Source organism: Homarus americanus, unplaced genomic scaffold, assembly GCF_018991925.1.
Source record: "Homarus americanus isolate GMGI-L3 unplaced genomic scaffold, GMGI_Hamer_2.0 scaffold39675, whole genome shotgun sequence".
Lineage (NCBI taxonomy): Eukaryota > Metazoa > Arthropoda > Malacostraca > Decapoda > Nephropidae > Homarus > Homarus americanus.
The window spans coordinates 17,800,072-17,823,765 of NW_024736071.1; the positions used below are offsets into that span (position 1 = coordinate 17,800,072).

At 41.0% G+C, this 23,694-nt stretch overlaps 1 protein-coding gene across 2 annotated transcripts in view; it reads left to right on the plus strand.

Annotated features, from left to right (window-relative positions):
• The first annotated feature begins 3,205 nt into the window (after positions 1 to 3,205).
• The window catches only part of LOC121871846 (nephrin-like), a 37,510-nt gene continuing 17,021 nt past the window's right edge, over positions 3,206 to 23,694 (plus strand). For both annotated transcript variants that reach the window (XM_042374388.1, XM_042374389.1), the window contains exons 1-6: positions 3,206 to 3,332; positions 10,431 to 10,624; positions 15,404 to 15,718; positions 19,920 to 20,071; positions 20,889 to 21,033; positions 23,403 to 23,533. In XM_042374388.1, coding sequence (XP_042230322.1) covers positions 3,256 to 3,332; positions 10,431 to 10,624; positions 15,404 to 15,718; positions 19,920 to 20,071; positions 20,889 to 21,033; positions 23,403 to 23,533 — 1,014 coding nt within the window. In that variant the 5' untranslated portion in view covers positions 3,206 to 3,255. The remainder of the gene's footprint in view (positions 3,333 to 10,430; positions 10,625 to 15,403; positions 15,719 to 19,919; positions 20,072 to 20,888; positions 21,034 to 23,402; positions 23,534 to 23,694) is intronic.

Below are 23,694 nucleotides of genomic sequence, written 5' to 3' on the forward strand. Positions count from 1 at the left end.
AATAAACTGAAGAAAAATGATTAACCACAAACACACACACACACACACACACACACACACACACACAACACACACACACACACACACACACACACACACACACACACACACACACACACACACACACACACACACACACACACACACCACACCACACTTACACACACACCAACCATCCATCATCACTAAGAATTCAATTACATTTCTGGTAAATAGTGTAGGAGAGAAGAGGAGGGAGGGAGGAGAAGCTAAAGAGAGGGAGAGAGGGAGGAACGGAGGGGAATAGGAGAAGGGAAGTTAGAAAGAGGTGAGAAAGTATAGTGATTGAAAATGAGTAAGAAAGAAGAATGAGAGATAAATATACATGTAAAAAGAAAAGAGGGTGAGATATATAGAAATAGAGGAAGAAAGAAAGGAGAGAGAGAGAGAGAGAGGGAAGGAGATTTCCATCGTTTATACTCATGTAAAAATCTTACTGGACAAATAAACTGAAGAAAAATGACAACCAATTGAACACACACACACACACACACACACACACACACACACACACACACACACACACACACACACACACACACACACACACACACACGATGACTAAAACTGGTCACGCGGTTGACCAATTAGCTGAGGGCCTTCTGCCATCGACAACACACTACTAATTCAGTTCCTGTCAAAGTAACTAATCGCCATACGTGGAGCTGCACCCTAATTTTCGTTCTAAAACAGCCCGGGTTGGTCAAGTTTAGTTAGGTAATGTTGGGAGGATCCTGTTGGCCTTGTTTAGTTAATTAGGTTTGGTTAGGTGAGGTTAAGTTTGTTTTAGTTCGTTTGGATCACGTTTGGTTAGGAGTAGGCTAGGTTTGGGTAGATTAGTGTCCGGTTTGGGATAATTTATGTAATGTTAATTTAGATTAATTCGGGTAAGGTTAGGTTAGGTTCGGTTAGGCTAGGCTTGAGAATTAATGAGAGCATCAGTGAGGCAAAACTCTGCTGGAATATTTAAAACCAAAGACTTGACCTCCCGGGTACACTCCCACCCGAGGCATCACCAACCAATACCTTTAGCTGTCCAGTTGTAAGACCTTGAAATCCTCTCTCACACTCGGCTGCCCAAGGGGTGTAGCAGGGGTCGGTAAGATCACCCTGGCTGAAGGAATCTGGTTAGGGACAGAATCTTTTGAGGCGCACGTCTCATGGGCCCTGTTGTAGGAGAAATTGTGTAGATCAGTTTCCGTATCCCTGCCGGGTGTTTGCGTGGCTCTCTCTCTCTCTCTCTCTCTCGCTCTCTCACAAACACACACACACACACCTACCTCTCTCCTTCATCTCGACACAAACACTCTCTCTAACTTACAAACATCCAAACACGATGTTATTCTTAAGGAAACAAACTCACTTCCCAAGCGTCCTACATCACAAACAAACCAAAATCCGTTTTAAGGTCAAGATAAACACATATTAATGAACAAATTCCCCTTCCAAGATAAGTATACATACATTATCCCTTACTAAAGCCACACAAACAAATGTACACACACACACACACACACACACACACACACAGGCAACACCTCTCTCTTATCCACACACACATCACTAAGAGAGAGAGAGAGAGAGAGAGAGAGAGAGAGAGAGAGAGAGAGAGAGAGAAATGATGTACCATTAAAAAAAACCCTCACACACGCCTCCCTCTCTCTCTCTCAGTCTCCAGCTGGGTGTAGGAGCCTTAGAGGCGTCGGGTGGGAGTGAGATTGATGAACCAAGACTTGTGTGTAAGATAGAAAAAAAACACACACAGCCAGCTCCCTCCTCCTCCTCCTCCTCCACCTCGTCCTCTTCTTCTTCTTCCTCTTCCTCTTTCTCCTCCTCTTTCTCCTTCTCTCCTCCTCCTCCTCCTACTCCTACTCCATTGACCTCCTGGATTAGCGCGACACAACAAGAAGATGATGAATAATGAGAGGTGCAACTCTGTGTGTGTGTGTGTGTGTGTGTGTGTGTCTGTCTGTCTGTCTACGCTAGACTAAGAAAACTACCAATATTTACACCATAGAAATAGATATTAAACAAAATAGTAAGATAATATACGACAAACACAAACACACATAAAGCAAAAAAAAAAACGTACAAAAAAACGGGCCAAAAAAAACGAGCGTAAAATATTGAGGAATGATCGAGGAGAAATTTTTCATGTGGAAATCTCAGTGAGGGTGTCAGTTACTTCCGGCCTGACGACCCTCTCCCTCATTGGTCGGAAATTTGGTTCACGTCGCCAGCCTAAGATTTATGATATACTCGCCATGGTGTGTATATGTCACTCGCCATGGTGTATATGCCACTCGCCATGGGGTATATGTCACTCGCCATGGTGTATATGTCACTCGCCATGGTGTATATGTCACTCGCCGTGGTGTATATGTCACTCGCCTCAGGTCGGTTACTCCTACATGATGATCGGGGTTTTGAGGAGTTGATGTTGGAATGCATGACTTGAGTGTTGCTGAGTCATGCACAGGAAGGTGTTGTGTTCAGAGAAAATTATTATTATTATTATTATTATTATTATTATTATTATTATTATTATTATTATTATTATTATTATTATTATTATTATTATTTAAGCTGTTTGTTGGCAATAGCTTTCAGTACAAAAATTAGAGAAGAAACATGGAGTGAACATAGAAATTAACTATAGATCTGGTAATAATCTCAGTGGTTATAGAGCAGTAGGTTTTGTAAACTGCCTTGGTGTTGATAGTGGCAGCAACAACATCCATCCCACGGTACAGAAGGTTTCACACATATAGGTGCCAAGGATAGTTCTGGTCACTGATTCTTTTCTGCTGGTTAGAAACGTGGGCCTGGTAGGTCTCTCAGCTGACAGAGGATGTTGGAGAGTTATTGTTTCTCATCTGGTGTAGTTTGGGAGTCCTCATTTCTCATCTGGTGCAGTTAGGAGTTCTCATTTCTCATCCAGTGTTGGTGAGAAGCATACGATTGGGACTTGGATGTGTGAGATCCCTATGGGCTGTGACCGCTTGAACCTAACCTAACCTAACTTAACCTAACCAAAACCACGAATATTGGTGTTAAAAAAAAGTTATACCATAGTTCCAATATTAAGTCTGATATTATAGTTTTAACTCCTCACTCACTTATAACTTGTTTAATACATGTTCTCGTCTTCTTCCCTCAGGTCCTACGCGGTCAGTGTGGGCGGGAGTGGGTGGGGCGGCCAACCTACCCTGCAATATGACCTCTCCTTTGCCTGCTGACCCCGCTCTGCTTGTCCTCTGGTACAAGAATGGTATCCTCAAGCCCATATACAGGTCAGTTTTTCTCTCTCTCATGGATAAAATGACCCTGACACCTGGGGATTAATCATTAGTAATAGCCCTTCACCCTAAAAACTCTGAACCCATTGTTGCAAATGTTGTTAACTCAGGCAGGAGGATAATAAGTGATTTCCTTTTAAATTAATTCACGAAAGAGAGAGAGAGAGAGAGAGAGAGAGAGAGAGAGAGAGAGAGAGAGGCATGCAAGTAATTTTGCAAAATAACCGTACATGTACAATATAACTTATATATATTCTGTACAAATATACAAAGATGTGTACTGAATGTATATATTTACATAAGCTATCTTATGCATATGCGGTATTACTCTATTTTATGGAAACGGGGGAAATCTGCATGCCAAACATGTGTGCAGTTTCTGTTTAACTTCTGCGAGTGAAGACAAACTTTTCAATGTCCCTCTTTTTTAGATGGCGTGAAGGGAAAAGTTGTATTCCATTCACTCAAAAAAAAAAAAGTTTGTTTTGGCTGGAGTTTTGTTTTTTCTCTCTCGCCTTGACTAATAACACAACACAACGCAACACAACGGAACGCAACACAACCCAACACAACACAACACAACGCAACAGAACGCAACACAACCCAACACAACCCAACAACACAACATAACACAACACACAACAACCCAACACAACACAACGCAACACAACACAACCCAACACAACACAACCCAACACAACACAACACAACACAACCCAACACAACACAACAGAACGCAACACAACACAACCCAACACAACACAACACAACACACTTTCGTTCTATGGCCCAACATATATATTTTGTTTTTAGTTCTGGACACAAGTGGAGGTTAGGTTATGATGTGAGGGTAGGGTAGGTTAATTTAGGTGAGGCTAGGTTAGGTTAGGGTGAATGAGCTTTCCTTACTATTGGTGCCGGTTGAGGGTTTGACTCCGGGAGGTGAACGAGTCTCTTCTCTTCGCAAACTCCACCATGAGCCTTAAGTAGTTCCGTAATGGTTTATTTGGCCGTAAGATCACTGTACGTCACCGGACTCAAGTAATTCTGGGCGTTTTTAGCTTATCTCTGTGACCATTGAGAGAGAGAGAGAGAGAGAGAGAGATGAAGAGGAATAGTGTGAAAAATGCAAGGAAGATAGATACATAATATGAGAAAAGAAAAGAGAGAGAGAGAGAATGAAAGAGAGAGAAGGGAGATAGTGCATATAGAGAGAAAGATAGAGATAGTGAATAAAAAAAAAGTAAAAGTAAGAAAGCCTGAAAGATAAAAGAAAGAGAATGGGAATGAAAAGGAGAGAGTAAGCAAGTAACATAAAGAATAAAAGAGAGACTAAAAAAGGAAAGAAAGAGAGATAGAGAAAGAGAAATAGAGACAGGCAGAGATTGACACAAATCCCTCTTCCCCCTGCAAACTTGTTATTAACTTAAATTCTGTTTTCTTGTTTGTTGGTCTCCCTCCCATTGTTTGAAGACACAGGTTCGACCCCCCAGTTCTCTTGTCTCCCAACTTTGAGATGAGTTTAAGATCAGACTCCAAAATTAACTCTCCTTCAACAGACGCCTTGAGAGAGCTGTAGGGGTCGGATTTCAAGTTAATAGTAGTAGTAGTAGTGTGGTAGTACCGGTAGTAGTAGTAGTAGTAGTAATAATAGTTGTAGTAGTACTTGTAGTAATGATAATCTCTTCTTAACACTTACTGTACACTACACTAATGAAATATCACATCCAGTAAAAATATATATATATATATTCTTATCGTTTTAATATTATTTAACATTTTTCTTACATCATCTTCTTAGTATTTTTTTTTTAATTTTGACCTTTTTTTCTTTATTTTTTTAATATATATCTTGCGTTTGTCTTCCTTGTGTTGAGATAAAGTTTTAAAGGTTTTTTTGCTTCACATAACGAGGAAGAAAAAGTATATATTTCTGTGTACCAGGAAAGAGCTCGTTGCCTGGGTGTGGGTTTTTTCTCTTTGGTCTGCTGGAGGAAGTGAGTTTTTCTCTGGTCTTTTGGAGGGAGGAATGTTTAGTCTTTTTTGGAGGGAGGTATGTTTAGTCTTTTTTGGAGGGAGGAATGTTTAGTCTTTTTGGAGGGAGGAATGTTTAGTCTTTTTGAAGGGAGGAATGTTTAGTCGTTTTGGAGGGAGGAATGTTTAGTCTTTTTGAAGGGAGGAATGTTTAGTCTTTTTGGAGGGAGGAATGTTTAGTCTTTTTGGAGGGAGGAATGATTAGTCTTTTTGAAGGGAGGAATGTTTAGTCTTTTTGGAGGAAGGAGAGTTTAGTCTTTTTGGAGGAAGGAATGTTTTTTTTTAAGGGAGGAATGTTTAGTCTTTTTATTTATCTATGCTTTTAGTGTTTGTGTGTGTGTGTGTGAGTGTGTGTGGAGGGGCGAGTAATTTATTTCCTTTATTCTTATTGTGGGGCGAGTGTTTGTTTGGTCTCTTGAAGGCAGGAGAGAGAGAGAGAAATGAACACAACACCTGAAAATCTAAAGGTAGAGAGACCAAGCCTTCCCTCCCCTCCTCCCACAAAAAAAAACTAAATTAAACGCAGCTAAACGAGATGAAATGATTAATTGAAAAAACCAACACAGTGACTGAGTGAGCCACCTAACACAATAAAACCTGGCAAATGGGAGGAATTGCGCCATTAGTGAGAAAAAAGAGTCATTATTAATTATTCTAAAATACCCTAAATTAGATATACCAGGCAGGTGAGTGAATGATCAATATTGCTGTGCATACCTGGCCAGGGGGATGACGAACAAGAATGGGGGATGATAATGAAGAGGTGAAGGGTAGGATGATTAAAGCAGAAGAGTATAGTATAGGTCTCACACAACACTTTTCTCCAATTCGATTACCGTCAACGACGTCTATAGTTAATTAAAGGTTTTATTGAATTTGGGATTTTCACATGAAGTGTTGGTGACCGGGTACGAGAAAGTATTTCATCAATGGTATATATATATATATATATATATATATATATATATATATATATATATATATATATATATATATATATATATATATATATATATATATATATATATATATATATATATATATATATACCAGTACTGTACACAGTGATTCACATACCACTACACAATGGTTCACATTCAACTACACAGTGGTCCACATACCACTTCAATGTGGTTCACATACCTCTACACAATGGTTCACATACATTATAACCAAAATATATTAAATACGCCCATAAAGTTATTAAAATGGCTGTTTCATAAATTATTTGTATTTTGAAACTGACTAAAAAATAAAATGGGTATGAAACACGGAATTATTATTATCTGACCTTTAAATATTTCAGCGACTAAATATATATTTCATACTTGTGTAATGGAAAATGTACTGCGTTTGACAATCCGGTTTGGCTGTATATTTTTCTGAGTAAAATCATTTTCATGCAACAATTTTCAGCTGTTGACGTAATTGATTTATTTTCCCTTTCGTATAACTCTTCCTAAGCTTTTTACAGCTTGAGAATGGTCGGATACACACACACACATACACCAAGGACCCAAATCTAGTTAGGTTAAGGTTGATTTTGGCTGGGTTAGGTTAGAAAGTATAATGTTAAATTAGATTAGGTTAAGTAAAATTGCTTTAGAGAATAATTGCTTCTCTTTTGTTCTCTCGGGAAATTTTGGCAAAACAGAAGAAAGAGAAGAGAAATATTTGCTTTCTGTGTGTGTGTGTGTGTGTGCCATCTGTAGTGTAATGGTCAGCATGCTCGCCTCGCAAGCGAGCGGTCCCGGGTTCGATCCCCGTGCAAGTTTCTTTACACCATTTGCCTCTGTCTACCCCGCAGTAATTGAGAATCTGGATGTCAATCGACTTGCGGATCGTGTTCCGGGGTAATGGTTAGCCAGTACAGTTGGCGAGTTGTCCGGTCTTTTCGGACTATTCCCTGACACTGGGTCATGCAGCTCGTAAACTTAGGGTGTGGGTGTTGTGTTGGCGACAGCTTCTACACCTTTTACAAATTCACGCCTAGGTGGCTCTTGGGCCGGCCATCCTCGTTGCACGAGGGGCAACAATTACTATTAATAATAATAATAATAATAATAATAATAATAATACTAATTAACGGTTTATTAGGATAACCTGGCAGCCAGAAGGCTGGAAATATACAATAAACAGAGATGATAAGTTACATATGTTGAAATTGGGGAGTGGGTCACTTGACTGACAAAAGCTTTCAATACAGAAAGATAAGGAACATACAGTAGACAGCGAGCCTTCTTTGACATAAGGATTTTCGACCCCATGGCCTCATGTCACCGTAACCTAGCTCTCGGTGCTGCACACAAGAGGAACGACAATGACAAGAACAGGGCGTAAGGCAGAGAATTCAGAATGTTGATAAAGGCAGCTTCACACCTCTGGTGTTCACAACCTCAAGCAGGATTGGACCAAGTGCAAGATGTTTCTATGCATGACTGGCCGAGGTGTTATCTGAACAGAAACAGCGGCCCAGAAGCAATATTGCAGGTTGGTTAATCTGTCGACTGCACCTTCTTTCTGCTTAGGTCTGCATTGCTTTGCCTCAGGGAAACGAGATCATCGGCCCCAAAGTCGATAACGGTTGCAGATATTGCCCATAAGGCAGCAGTCACTGAATGCCGTATAGATCTGCAGCTCAACTAACTCAACACAGCCAGGGTAGCTACTTATGTATTAGGATTTTTAATTTTAAGGTAATAAAATGGCGGCGAGAGTATGGCTATTAAGGGAGGCTGAAGGGCCGCGTAGTAGTTAGTAGTAGTAGTAGTAGTAGTAGTAGTAGTAGTAGTAGTAGTTTTTGTAGTCGTGTGTGTGTGTGTGTGTGTGTGTGTAGTAATAGTAGTAGTGTGTGTGCGTGTTGTGTGTGTCTAATAATAATAATAATAATAATAATAAACCACTGTTAGCCCCAGAGATAAATCCCTGAGTTTCCAGACCCTGCCGCGTGGAGGCCAGTGGTGAGAGGGTCCTTTTTTTTTTTTTTTTTTTTTTTTTTTTTTTTTTTTTTTTTTTTTTTAGGTGTGTGTGGTGAAGGTGGGTGTGTGGTGAAGGTGGGTGCGTGTGGTGAAGGTGGGTGCGTGTGGGGGGTAATCATTGGGGGAAGCTGTTCACCAGGCTAAGGAGGCTACCTACCCCCTCCTCCACCCGGTCAGCCAGGCCTGTGATGGTTATTTGATTACTTTTCTCAGTTTTTTTAGGGACTGTTATGTGAATTTTGAAAGTTTGAGTAAAGTACCGAATATTTTGGCCCTGAAGACCAATAATCTTTCCGTGTAGGGCCTTAGGGATGTAGATAATTTGGGTTACAGGAGTGTTGTTGACCTGACGCCGCTCCTCTTGGTCAATCAAAGACCGTATGTGGAGGACGGCTTCCTTGACTTTAGTCTTATTTTTCCCTTCGACCACGATGGGCTCATCCTTTGACCCCTTGCGAGGGATACGCACCCGGATGTTGTATTTGTCTTGTATCTCCTTCACGGTGGAGCCTCCTGGGCCAACCACTGCACCAAAGAGGCAGTTAGCTGCCTTAACCGTCTCCGAGACCGTCTCCGAGACCGTCTCCGAGACCCATTGTTCCCTCATACGGGACACCCATGGAGCTACAGGGCGACTCTTCTGGTCGACCTTGGTAACTGTCCGACGATCCCGTCGTTCACCTGAGTTACTTTTGAAACTTGAGGTCATATTTGATTATACCAATAACAGCGTAGGACCAGACCACAAGACTCAGATTTGAGGTGTAAGAAAATAATGTAGTAAGAGGCTGTAATACTGAACCTGTTATAGTGAACATGTAGCGAGTTACAGTGAACCTGTAGTGAACCTGTTATAGTGAACATGTAGCGAGTTACAGTGAACCTGTAGTGAACCTGTTTTAGTGAACATGTAGCGAGTTACAGTGAACCTGTAGTGAACATGTAGCTAGGTACAGTGAACCTGTTATAGTGATCCTATTATAGTGAACTTATTATAGTGAACATGTAGCGAGTTACAGTGAACCTGTTATAGTGAACATGTAGCTAGTTACAGTGAACCTGTTATAGTGAACCTATTATAGTGAACATGTAGTTAGTTACAGTGAATATGAATTTATAGTGAACCTATTATAGTGAACATGTAGTTATAATGAACCTGTTGATATAGTGAACATGTAAAAAGTTACAGTGAACATGTAGTTACAGGGAACCTGTTGTAGTGAACATGTACTGTAAACATAGTGAACCTATTGATGTATTGAACCTGTTATAGTGAATATGTTGCTAGTTGTAGTGAACCTGTTTTACTGAACTTGTAATTATAGTGAAAATGTTAAAGAAGAACCTGTTATAGTGAACAGGTTGATATAGTGAACCTGTTATAGTGAATACATTGATATAGTGAACCTGTTATAGTAAACATGTTGACATAGCTAACTTGTTATAATGAACACATTGATATAGTGAACATTTTGTTATAACGAACATGTAGGGATGTATTGCCGCCTGGGAAGATATTGGAAGCATAATGTGTTGTCTAATGATAGACCCTGCTGCCATATGGCATCACGAATATTGTGACCCAAGTCCCAGGTTGTTGATCTGACTTTCTGCCTCATTTACACACAATTGCAGGGTCTCAATTGTTTCTCTTACTTTGACAACACAACATACATATATTGTTTCTCACTCTTGGTATATTTGTTTTTTTCCTTTTTTATAAGGATTGATTTAAGACACCTGAAAAAAGTGTCAAATCAACCACCTCACCTGGGAGACGATCACTCCACACCGTAAAGCTTGGAGGAGCACCACACGAGATGTCAATACTTATGGTTATCCCGATTGCATACCAAGGAAGATAAGTGCCAGCGCCGGAATGACGCTGCCGCCGCCCTTCCAACACATGTGCTACATCTGTGGACGGTCCTGCCGCTCCCGTATCGGCCACTTGAGCCACCTCAGAGCTTACCAACTCGACTCCGAGTGACAGCAAAGTAGTAGTAGTAAAAGTAGTGTGTGTGTGTGTGTGTGTAACTTCTGCATCTCTTAACTCCGGTTGTTTCTTCTCTATTAACAGTTTCGATGTGCGTAGTGGTCCTGCTAACCACTGGAAGAATCCCTCACATCTCGGTAGTCGTGCCAACTTCCACCCTACCACCGCCTCCCTCACCCTCCAGCGCGTCCAGGCCGACGACCAAGGCACTTACCGCTGCAGGGTCGACTTCAGGGTCAACCCCACCTTGACCTTCACTACCAACCTCACGGTCATTGGTAAGTACTAACCTTCAACCCCTCCTCCTCCTCCTCTTTCTCCTCCTCTTTCTCTTCTCCTGATTCCCTTCCCCCTTGCCTTCACCACCACCAACCTCAGTCACTGGTGAATTACTGCAGTTTGTAACGCATTGAAGTGCCTCACCAGGAAAGGTCTTTAAGCACGTCCAGTAAATCAGCTTTACACTAGACAGCTGCTAAAGATTAAGTGTTTCACTCCAACCTCCTTCCTAATTCTCTTCAAAGAGTGATTTCGAGTGTAGAAACTGACTTAGTCTTCTGTGTTGAAGTACGTTAATACAGATAACCTGAAGATTAGTTCCCCAAGTTATTTCACCGTAAGATTAATCACCCTAACGCTAATCTAACCTAGCCTAGCCTAACCTAATCTAACCTAACCTAGCCTAGCCTAACCTAACCTAACCTAACCTAACCTAGACAGTTAATGAGAAGTTAAATTGGATCACCTGAAGATTAACCTCCTTTTATGCTTTTTTCACCTAATGATTAAACACCCTAGCTCTTCTAAAGGTAGGGTTAAGTTTGGTTAGGTTAGGTTAGTTTAGGTCAGGTTAGGTTAGGTTAGGTTAGTTTAAGTCAGGTTAGCGTGAGACCCGTTAAATCATCCATCTTTAACACTCATTACAAGACTGAACCAGAAAAAAATTATATATATTTTCTTTTTCTTTTTCAATTCTTAAGATATTTAGGTCCAGCGGAATTGATAAAGAATTACTTACAAAAAAAATAATAATAAATTACGTTGATAATGAAAGCCAAAAGATACTGAACACTGAAATATTTAATAAATATATTTGAAGGTCAGGGAGCGAGCCACGCCGATGTTACACACTATGAAGACTACACTGGAAGGGCGTGGCTGTATTAGTGTTTATGTCTCCCAACCTTCTGCAGGCTGGGGGTGGCAGGTAGGTTAGGGACGGTAAGGTAGGCTAGGGACAGTGGGTAGGTAGGTGGTGTCTGGCAGGCTAGGTGGTGTCTGGCAGGCTAGGTGATGTCAGGCAGGCAGGCAAGTTGGGGCAACAGACAGGTTCGTGGTATTCACTTAACATTATGGAGCCTGGGAAAGTTAGAGAGAGAGAAAGCAGACAAGCAAACACACATACACGGATGAAAGGAATGAAGGAAACACACAACAACAATGGTGATACTGTTTAGCATTTAATTATCTCTCTCTCTCTCTCTCTCCTCTCTCTCTCTCTCTCTCTCTCTCTCTCTCTCATACAAGTAATTATAATATTATTTGGAATTCTTCGCATAGTGCAATTTCAGGCTATTTACTCTTGTTCCGTCTATTATTATTATTATTATTATTAGTAGTAGTAGTAGTAGTAGTAGTAGTAGTAGTAGTAGTAGTAGTAGTAGTAGTAGTAGTAGTAGTAGTAGTAGTAGTAGTAGTTGTTGTTGTTGTTGTAGTAATACGAAACTCAAAAACACGATAAAAAATCTAATCTAATTAACCTTCGCTCAGTTACCTGGAAGTGAAAATTAATTATGAGAATATACCAAGTTGGTGAACCAGGGCGGTGTGATCTCGCTCTCTCTCTCTCTCTCTCTCTCTCTCTCTCTCTCTCTCTCTCTCTCTCTCTCAGTCTTTAAACGAAAAGCAAAATCGAACGTCATCAATATTAAATCCAATTCACCTAACCTAACCTAACCTAACCTAACAGAGAGAATAGGCAAATAGATGCTTCCTCTAATTATTTTAGAGTTATCTCATGTCATTGTTTATATGCTACAAGACCTTAGTTGTTGACACACAAATAAAAGTAAACAGGACTTGGGGTTGATTGTAATAGTATTGTTTATTTTTTTAAGTAAGAATTTGTTTCCTTGACTTTGTTTATGTGCGTAAGTTGTTGAAGTACAGTAAGTATAAAACACACACACACACACACACACACACACACACACACACACACACACACACACACACACACTAACCTAACCCCAGGTAGCAATAAGGTGTTTAATCATCAGGTGTAATAATAAGCTCAGGGGGAGGGGGGGGAGGGAGTAAACTTCACATGATCGTAAACTATTTTTGTCTGAAGTTGAGTGATCAGCCACGTCGATTAGAGGAACCAGCTGACCGTTCCAAGCTGCTAAGGTCGTGGTGATGATCCTCGTAGCTAAACCAGTGATTCGTTCCCTTGTTATTTACTTGTGTGTGTGTGTGTGTGTGCGTGCGTGCGTGTGTGTGTGTGTGTCAATAATGTGTGTGTTAGTATCGACTGTCACAAGAGATATATATAACATATTCTACCTAGATTCACCAAATTCTAATACTTGGGTATGACGCCACAGGGTATAAAAATATATATATATATATATATACGTTGCCGTGACATAAAATAATTCATCCGCTGTTACTGTATACCTGTGTGAGCTGTAACCAATTTAATACCGAAGGGGTGTTAGTTAATGAGACCAGCGTGAGGTAGATGGGAGAGTGTTGCCGCAGCCTGAAGTTAAACAACTACACTCAGACCATATAGTTTAGAGTAGAAGACTGGGAGGTGAGGTAGGAAAAGTGTATGGTTTTACGTCCGAACCCCTCCACACCTCCAACTTCCCCAACCCTACACCCCCACTTCCCCAACCCTCCACCCCCAACTTCCCCAACCCTCCACCCCCAACTTCCCTAACCCTCCACCCCCAACTTCCCCAACACTCCACCCCCACCCCAACCCTACACAACCCTCACTTCCCCACGCCTCCACCCCCAACTTCCCCAACCCCTCCACACCTCCAACTTCCCCAACCCTACACCCCCACTTCCCCAACCCTCCACCCCCAACTTCCCCAACCCTCCACCCCCAACTTCCCTAACCCTCCACCCCCAACTTCCCCAACACTCCACCCCCACCCCACATAATCACTTACGCCAGGCGAGAGGTGCTGGCAATGGAGTACGTCTGGCGATCTGACACTAGACAACTACCATATTTGTGATGGATTGGAAGCCACCTCCTCCTCCTACAACTCCTCCTCCTCCTCCTCCTCTTCCTCTTCTTCCTCCTCTTCCTCTTCCTCCTCCTCCTCCTCCACTCCGGAACAACGTCATCCACGAGCCATATCGAGTACCACCCTACCACTCCTACAACACCACGACAACCACAACAAGCTGTGGTAGTACCTCACCTCGACCCTGAACCTCGTAATCACAATAATGCAGTAGCAGCACCTGTCCCTTCCCCTTCCATTATCCTCCCCCTACATCATCCTCCCCCTAGCTATTTTGGGGAACATAACAGTCACACATTTTTATTAAAGATAATGTTCGTGTGTCCCTCCTCCTCCCCCCCTTCCCTCCCTCCTCCCTCCTCCCTCCCCCCCTACTGGAGACCCCCACCCCAACCCGATCATTATATTCATATGAGACGAAGCTGATGTCCTTCCTCCCTCCCCTCCCTCCTTCCCTCCCTCCCTCCGCTACCTGGGTCACATTACATTACAATTAGAGAAGAGCTGTGTAGTCCCCCGAGGCCGCCTGAGGGAGGGACTGAAGAAGAATACCGCAGTTACCTATTTTATGCAGCGTTTTTTTACGTCCTCTGGTGGGGGCAAGGGAGGGGAGGAGGTAATGTTTCAACTTTCTCTGGGGGGAAACGGGAGGATTTTGACTAACGGAAAAAAAATCACGTAGTTTCTGGGGTTATGAGTCAGGGGAGGGAGGACTATGTTCTCTGGGGATGTTTTATGTTTTTTGTTTTTTTTCAGGGAAGGATAAAACCAGGGGGGTTCCTTCTCTCTTTGGGGTTAGTTATCAGGGGAGAGAATTGGAATATTTTGACAGACGAGGAAAAGACTGAAGGGGCTTCATTGTTATCTATGGGGAGGGAGGAATACACAGGACTGTTCTATTCTCTGGGGGTGTTTTTTCAGGGAGGAATAAAGACAACGCTTCCTTCTTTAGGGGATAGTTGTCCTCTTCCTGTCTGGGGACCTTTAATGTCTCCTATATTCTCTGGGGGGAATAGGCGGGTTGTCTGGGGTAAGTTCCGGCGTCCATGTCTTTTAGGGTAGAGTTAAGGGGGCTTAGTGCCATGGTCTGCCTTGTTTAATGAAGACGAAGGGAAGGAATTTGCCGCGGGAAAAATCTCTCTCTCTCTCTCTCTCTCTCTCTCTCTCTCTCTCTCTCTCTCTCCTAAAACATTTTCGACATTCTACTGTAACAACGTCCCACATACAATATTAATCACGTTACCTAAATATAATGTTCTGCCCCAATGCTCCAGGCAGTGAAGGGAGAGGGAGAGAGAGAGAGAGAGAGAGAGAGAGAGAGAGTCAAACTCTCTCACTAGATCTAATTGGAGGATTTATAAAAGAATATGTTGTTATCTCATTTTCTTCTTAATTTCAATTTATGGTTGTCTGTGATTTGAGGTTAAGTTAGGTTAGATTTTTTCTTTCTAATTGTGCGATGCTAATCCCCTGAGTACAGTTCATTAATTAGCTCAGTAAAGAATCTCCTGTTGAGTTTAACAGCTCCTTGAGTACTTAATTTCTTGGGTATGATGACAGGTTCTTATGTACGATAACTTAATTTCTTGTGTACGATAACTGATTTCTTGAGGCTCCGGCATTTTAAACATTGGTATTCACAGTCAGTCATTCAGTCATTGAGTCAGTCAGTCAGTCAATCAGTCAGTCAAGCTTGATATTTCTAGATGTGTGATAATTAAAAAAAAAACACACTAACTCATCTTGAAAGTAGTATTTAACCCTGTGTTCGTCTTACCTCTTCTTCCTCAGTACCCCCGAGCCGTCTGGCGGTGTACACAGAGCTGGGTGTCGAGGCTCGCAACATAGTGGGTCCCTTCACAGAGGGCGACACACTCCGCCTCACCTGCCGCGCTACAGGAGGGTCACCGCCCCCTACCGTGACCTGGTGGGAAGGACCTGCACTCCTGGATATGACCCCTGAGGTAGAGACACTGGATCAGGTCACCAACACCCTCGTAGTGCCATCGCTGACCCGCCGTGACCTACATCGTACACTGACCTGCCAGGCGGCCAACTCCAACCTGACAGCTCCTCTCTCCACTACCGTTACCCTCGACATGAACTGTAAGTAGTTTATTTCTCTGGCAATATGCTCCTACCGCACAGGGAGTTCTCAGTCTGTCAGGAAATGAACTTTAAATCTGAGTCTTTTATGAATGTCTCTTTAATATTTTAGTGTTAATTACTCGTGTATTTACTGTCCTAGAATACGCGCTTATAAAAAAACCTTAGTTGTTGAAGTGTAGTTATACATTATGACGAGCCTCCCAGTTAAAGAAGAGACATACAAACAAACACCATGTAAGTCTTCAGTCATTCAGGACAATAAGTTTATATTAACTGGAAACATTTATTCGAACTTGAAAATTAACAAAGAATTTTCACTTAAAGGTGAATATTGATGAGGAAATATGTAATAGAAACTGAGAGTCATAAACGAAATTATAATCTTATTTGATCTCCGTGCAAGAGCTGCGGTGGTTATGTTGTTCAAGACAGGGTTCATAGTTAACGTACTGAGTAACTGAGCGATAAGGAAGCCAGACCTGCAAGGAGCGGAGGTCAGCTTCAGAAAATTGTTGAGTAATTGAAGCGTTACAGCTCGATCAAGGTAAACGAAGATGCAGCATTGGATCAGAGGCTCAGGAAGCGGGTTCAGATTTTCGCAGAAGGAACCAACGTGAAATGTTTCTTGAAAACGATGTTGAATTTTATTTGAGGATATGAATGTACTAGTGTATTTTGTAATCTTTTTCTGGTTCTAAATTCAGGTTTCCTAGATAAGATAACTGGATTTATATAACTGCGAGAGAAGAACTGTCCAGAATTTTTGGGTGTGCACTGACAGTAGCAACTTGGTATGTTCGAGCATTTTAGGGAGGAGTTTATATTTTCTGGAATAGATTATGACTTAAACCAATGTATTACGCGGTGGAGTGAACGTAAAACAGATAAAGTATTATACGAGAGTGTGGAGGTGATGGTGTCAGCCTCTTGTGACAACAGGCGTCTCACATAACAAGTTTCCAATAGTCTTCTACTTCAGTAGTAAACCTTATGTCATGATTCCCCATCTCTTAGTAATTTCTCTATATGACATCAGTGGTTGAGAAGAGTCGATGGATCATGAACACATCTTGTTTTTATTGAACTTTCTGTATCAGTTGGAAATATTTATAAAATCTTTAACGATTTAATAAAATAATATCGAAGGATGTTTGCTATACAATAGTGTTTACAGCATACACACTCTTTAGTTCACCATGGTATAAAATATTCACAAATTGCCAATTAGTAAGTTAAATGTTACAATAAAAACCTAAAGCCATTTGTATATAGAACATACATGATGTTTCCTCCAGGATGAGCCTAGTGTTGCACCATATATATATATATATATATATATATATATATATATATATATATATATATATATATATATATATATATATATATATATATATATATATATATGTGTGTGTGTGTGTGTGTGTGTGTGTGTGTGTGTGTGTGTGTGTCTGTGTCTGTGTGTGTGTGTGTGTGTCTGTGTGTGTGTGTACTGGCTGGAGGGTAGCTTCTTGAATAACACGGTCATGTCACCGGGTTAGCTAATGACGCGGCGGTGAGAATTCTGGTTCATTGTGACTGACCTCTCCTGGGTCAGGTCTTAATTTCACCTTAATTACGAAGGGTGGGTCATCTTACGAGGGTGTACACACCTGCGCTTCCGGTCACTGCTATTTGTGCTGTTCTTCTCTGGGCTGTAAGCTGTGGTCTGATAAACAACCATTACACCTCCCGCCAAGACCAATGCTTCCATACCTGAGAACTGATGACACACCACAGACAGTGATCGTGGTAAGGTAATATCATGTGCAGTAACTACAATAGCCCCTGAGGCGATAATGCAACTTTGCGTTTTACAAACAACAACCTCATAGATACTGGTATGTATGTTTTTCTACTGGAGTGGTTTGATCTGACAAAACTCACTGTAGATAGATAGATAGACAGATAGATAGATAGATAGACAGATAGATAGATAGATAGATAGATAGATATACATTTAGATATGCGGCCAATCTTAGCATTAATCCCTACATATCCCTAACATTACCCCATTATTCACAATAGTAAAGCTGCTTAATCCTTGTACTAAGTCTCCCTAATCCTAGCGTTTATCCTCCCTATTCGAGCCATTAATGCCCTTCCTAGTCTTATCATTGTCTCCATAATTCTCTCACTCGGGTCAGTGGTCTCTTCAATACACGCCTCGTGATCCCCACTAAAAAGTTTCCTAGTGTTCTCAATAACTTCTTTCTAATCCTAGTAATAAATCCACCAAAAGCCAGATCAACTATCGCCAAATGTGTGATTAATCTTCTTAATACTACACCGGGGTTGGCACTAGCAAGGCGTCTTCTCTGATACAGTATCTCCGAGTCGCTCACTACCACAACTCTTCAGGTTCAGGCGCGGCGCTGAGCACACGGACGCCCGCTCGCCTACATAGTGGCTAATTAACATAATGTATTATGCCATGATCTACTTCCTCCATGTCTTGACTCGTATAATAAGTCCTTTATTAATATTATGGGAATTAATTACGGAATTCCGGTGGTAAGGAGAGTTAACATAAGTCAGGCATTATCAGTAAGGAGGAGACGAGCTGCGGTAAGGTCTACTGCCTCAACACCCGCCACTTTCTCAAGCCAACATTACTGTCATCGTCTGCCATCTCTCACCTGCTCCCTCCAATTACCTGAGGCTCGTGAGTCTTGTCCAGGCTATTGTCCTAACGACCTTCATCCATCTGGATGATTGTAGGTTCATTTGCCATTACTTACAGAGAGTTGATGTAGAGCGCCGGGGCATAATCACCTCCTCCACGCTCGCTATGGATAGTCTTCGATCGTCCTCAAAGTGAAATGGATACCAGAGGCAGTGTTCATATTACTAAATTACAAACTTTGGTGTCATGTTTACGAGTGACGTTATTTTTCTTCAATTCTCAACGGTGTACATCACGCCACTGGTAACATGTAACTTTTACTTGTCTAGTCTGCCTCTGATACCTGACCGCCGCGCCGTCTGGTGGATGACCTAAACACAATAACAGTGTGTGTGTGTGTGTGTGTGTGTGTGTGAGGCTCTGGTGGTGCAACACAATGTTAAGTGTTACACCGCAGCTGTCCACGGTGACAGCTTTCAGATAAGTCAACTCACCACCATCGACTTTGGATAGAACTTCATAAATATTTTCTTATTTTACTTCAGGCAACTTCAAGCTGTTGCGTTAATGATTCATGACTCAACACACAGAAACCAAACAACAGCTGCTGGACAGTGAGGAACAACATCTTACAGAATCATGTTTTATTCTTTGTAGTCTACACAGACGAGGGAAGAATCACTGAGTGTGAAATTAAACTGCGACTCCTTGTAAATCTTCCAAAATAGATCTAGTTTTTATTGTCTTCCTGAAAGAGAGTCTTCTCGACCATTCCCTTGCCTTTCTTTATTGAATGTGACGGTCATCAAACATTATGGTCATAAATCAAGAGTTTTAAACCTTTCTAAATTTTGGTCCTGTCCTTCACCGGCGCTCCACTCCTTTACGCTTCTCCTCTCAAAAATTTTGTCTGCCATGAAAACTCTCGATGAATCTGTTTCCTTCTTTATGATGTCACCTTCTGTTGCCCAGGAAACTTTAATAAATATATTGACTTCACCTTCTGTTGCCCGGGAAAAATAATCAATATCCACTCACAGATTTCTTATAATATGTTTTTATGCTTCAATAACTAAGACTTTTAAGCATGTACATTTAGTTCATAATACCTTAGACATCAACTACCAAAAGTTCCACGTCAATTTGGAGTGCTGGATTCCCCACAGCATGAGATAAAAGAGGGAAGAGATATGTCTCCCTTAATGATATGAATTATTGGTAAACCGCTTGGGTCGTCAGCCACTATGGTAATGTAACACGCGAGTGACATCACTTTCTGCCAGCTTTTGTGTGTACTGTAGTGGAACGAGAAAATGACAGCAGGTATTAAGCCTTCGTTATTGTTGCCTGGGAAATGTTATAATGACGCTATTTATTATTATTATTATTATTATTATTATTATTAGTATTATTATTATTATTATTATTATTATTATTATTATTGTTATTATTATTATTGCTGTTGTTATTGTTGTTATTATCCTTGTTCTTGTTTTTATTAGTTTATTATTATTACTACTCTCGTCTCAACAGTTCCTCCACTCTGGGTTCGTCTGTTAAGCAGCCGTGACCCTCTGAGTGCTGGGAGAACCTACGAGGTGGTGTGCCAGGCTGCCGGTGCCAGGCCTCCAGCGGTCATTGGGTGGCACCTCGGCAACACTAGGCTTACCACTCACACTGATAAGGTGAGTAGTTGCTTTGTCACACTACCACTATAGGTCACACTACCCACCACATTAACCTTCCCCCACTAATAAGATAAATTACCTGCCCACACAACCACCAGGTGAAGCTACCATAAGGTCAGAGGTCAACACAACCTTACCTGGATGGTAGTGGATGATTGAATTAATTATTTCCTGATTTATTGTTCCCCTGATTAGCACAACTCAGAGGCTGTTGATTGAATGTCTTGATTCGGTTAATTTAATACATTAATGCTTCACTAATTAACAAAGTGAAAACGTTATTGATTGGTGAATTCACTTGGGGGTCTAACGGCCGGTGATTGAATATATAACGAGGTAATTGAGGAAAAGATTGTAATTAAATGTCTAGGGTTTTATTTTTATACGTGTATTGAATAGTTAAAATATAGCTCCAGTTTACTTTATCAACTTTGCTGATAAACTGATAACTTATTAATTTTACTTGTGATTGAACACCTTAGCGCTACTACCTTGGGGGTTAGGTTAGGTTGTATTATGCAAGATTAAATTAGGTTTGATTAAGTTAGCGTTAGTTTAGATTAAGTTTGGTTAGATTAGTGTTAATTTAACTTTAGTAAGATTAGGTTATAGTATGCTTGGTTAGGTTAGCGTTAGTTTAGATTAAGTTAGGTTAGGTTGTGTTATGCTAGGTTAGGTTAGTGTTAGGTTGGTTAATCTTCAGCTGAAATGAACTAAGGAGGGCTAATCTTCAGGTAATTCTGTGTGTGTGTGTCATTAATTCTCACAGAGTAATGACCTTATTTCTCTTCCCTCGCTTGTGTTCGTGTGTCAGCTGAGCCACGAGGGTAATGTGACCAAGAGTGAGCTGCTCCTGACTCCTGAAGTGGGAGACGGACGGAAAGTGTTGTCCTGCCTGGCTGAGTCCCCGGCCCTCACCTTACACCCGCTGGTCGACGAGTGGCTCCTTGATGTTTACTGTGAGTACCTCTCTCTCTCTCTCTCTCTCTCTCTCTCTCTCTCTCTCTCTCTCTCCAAATTGATCAGCTCTTGTTAATATTCAATGAAATGCAATTACAATTAATTTATGTGTAATTCAATTAATTGCAGCTAATATGAATTCTGCCTAATGGAAGTATTCAATAAAAACCTTTAATAATTTTCCGTACTGTTTTTTTTTCTAAGGGGTTAATACGTGGTTAGGTTAGTTTAGGTTTATCCTATCTTGAAAGTCTATCTATAAAATGCAAAATATGTAATTACACGCAAATTTTCCTTGCCACAACTTTTCGAAACTGTATCAAACACAAATGAGATACCACAGAGGTCTTCCACGGCTAGGCGAGAAGGTTCGGAGACTCGTTTTAGCAGTTCAGGGACTCGTTCCAGAAGTTGGGAGACTTGTTCTGTCAGTTCAAAGAGTAGTTCCAGATGTTCAGTGACTTGTTCCAGAAGTTCAGTGACTCGTTCCTACAATTTGGAGATTTGTTTAACTAGTCCGTAGATTCGAGCCACCGGTTCAAGGACCCGTTTCAGAACTTCGGAAACTCGTAGCAACACTTCGTAGACTCGTTACAGCGGTTCAAAAATTCGTTTCAGTAGTTAAGGATTCCCCGGGCATGTAAAGGGACTTTTGTTCATAAAGGTGCACGACATTGTGGCTCCTGACGCCAGAAAAACAGAGAAAAGCTCATTTTAAGAGCGGGAGAAAGTTACGACCAAAAGTTATGTCATAATGAACCGTCCACGCAGCCTCCCCGCTGACTCCCCAGGGATGGGGCCAAATGCTTGCTGTGTTATGTGTAGAAGTAACGGTTCTGCATCATATATGTTGGTGGTTATGTGTAGAAGTAACGGTTCTGCATCATATGTGTTGGTGGTTATGGGTAGAAGTAACGGTTCTGCATCATATGTGTTGGTGGTTATGTGTAGAAGTAACGGTTCTGCATCATATGTGTTGGTGGTTATGTGTAGAAGTAACGGTTCTGCATCATATGTGTTGGTGGTTATGTGTAGAAGTAACGGTTCTGCATCATATGTGTTGGTGGTTATGTGTAGAAGTAACGGTTCTGCATCATATGTGTTGGTGGTTATGTGTAGAAGTAACGGTTCTTCATCATATGTGTTGTTGGTTGTGTGTGATAATTCGCATCATACATGCAGATTTAATTCTCGTGTGGTTCTTTGCATATTTTTTTTATTGTGTGTGTATGCATCATATGTGCTGGTTTAATTAGTATGTGTTTATTTGCATATGTGCTGATTTTATTATCCATGCATCTTGTGTGCTATTTTTTCGTGATACTTTTTATCATATGTGCTGGTTTCAATTCATAGTGTGTTGTAAAATGAAATGCATCTGTCTGTTTGCTTAGTCGGTTGTGTCTGTTTACATCACGTTGTATCTCGTTATTTACACCTCATGCAGAACGTTCGCACAGATGTTAAAATATGCGTTATCACTTTGGCTCAACACAGCACCACCTCTTATATAACAAATTCCCTTCATAACACACTATTATCTGTGCAAACTTTCCCTCCATTCAGCCAAGCGTCGTAAATCGGCTACTTTAAAATACTGCCACATATTGTCTGCCCCAAATTTTTAAAACAATGACCATATATCTCCAGCTTATCAGAGTGGAGAACTGATACGGTCAAGAGGAATTATGATTGGCTGGAGAGAAATGACAAGATTTTTTTAAGGAGTTTTAATTGGCTAAATAGAATCACAACAAGATCGTGAAGATTTGTATATGGATACCACGAAATATTATTAAAACGTTTGGATAGCGTCATGGCGAACTGTAATTGGAGGAAAAAAAACAACAAATTTTCTTATATGATCATTGATAAGGTAAATACCATTCATAGATAAATAAAACAGTAGTTATTTAGATAGGAATGGTTTGATCATGAAGGAACTGTAAAGTGGATACGGAGAATTTCGTGAGTTAGGGAATTATTTCGATTCATATAAAGAGGATTGGGAATGTTATCGAGAAATCTAATCACAGTTAATAAAGAAAATAGATAACAGTTTGTAATAGAGGAGTGCTTGGGTGGAACCGTTTAACAGTGCCGTTTAAACTAGTTGGATAAGCTGTTTAGTCGGGTCGCTTATGCCCGCTAAAGTTGATCTCATTCGTGCCGTTTAAGCGCACAACTGCCTTAGGAAGTGTTTACCTGTGCCGTTTACACTCATTACAATATCTTACCTGTACCGTCTACACCCACTACAATAACTTAATGTACTGTCTGTCTTACCTGCACCGTCTACACTCACTAATATAACTTACCTGTACCGTTCTACTCTCTCTCTCTCTCTCTCTCTCTCTCTCTCTCCCAGATGTACCTGTAGCCACCCTCCACCCTGGTCGATCTCTCAACCTCAGCAACATTGAGGAGGGAGATGACGTTTATTTCGAGTGCTCTATTAAAGCCAATCCATGGGTGTACAAGATAGTCTGGCTACATGAGGTAAGTTATCTTAGTTATGTAAGTTATCTGAGGTATATAAGATAATGTTACTAAATTATATAAGTTATCTTTATCCCACTCAGAATTTCGATCTTACGCTTAAAATATTATCATTGTCCATTCTGTTTTCAATTTGTTATCCCAATTTTTGTTGTGCTGGA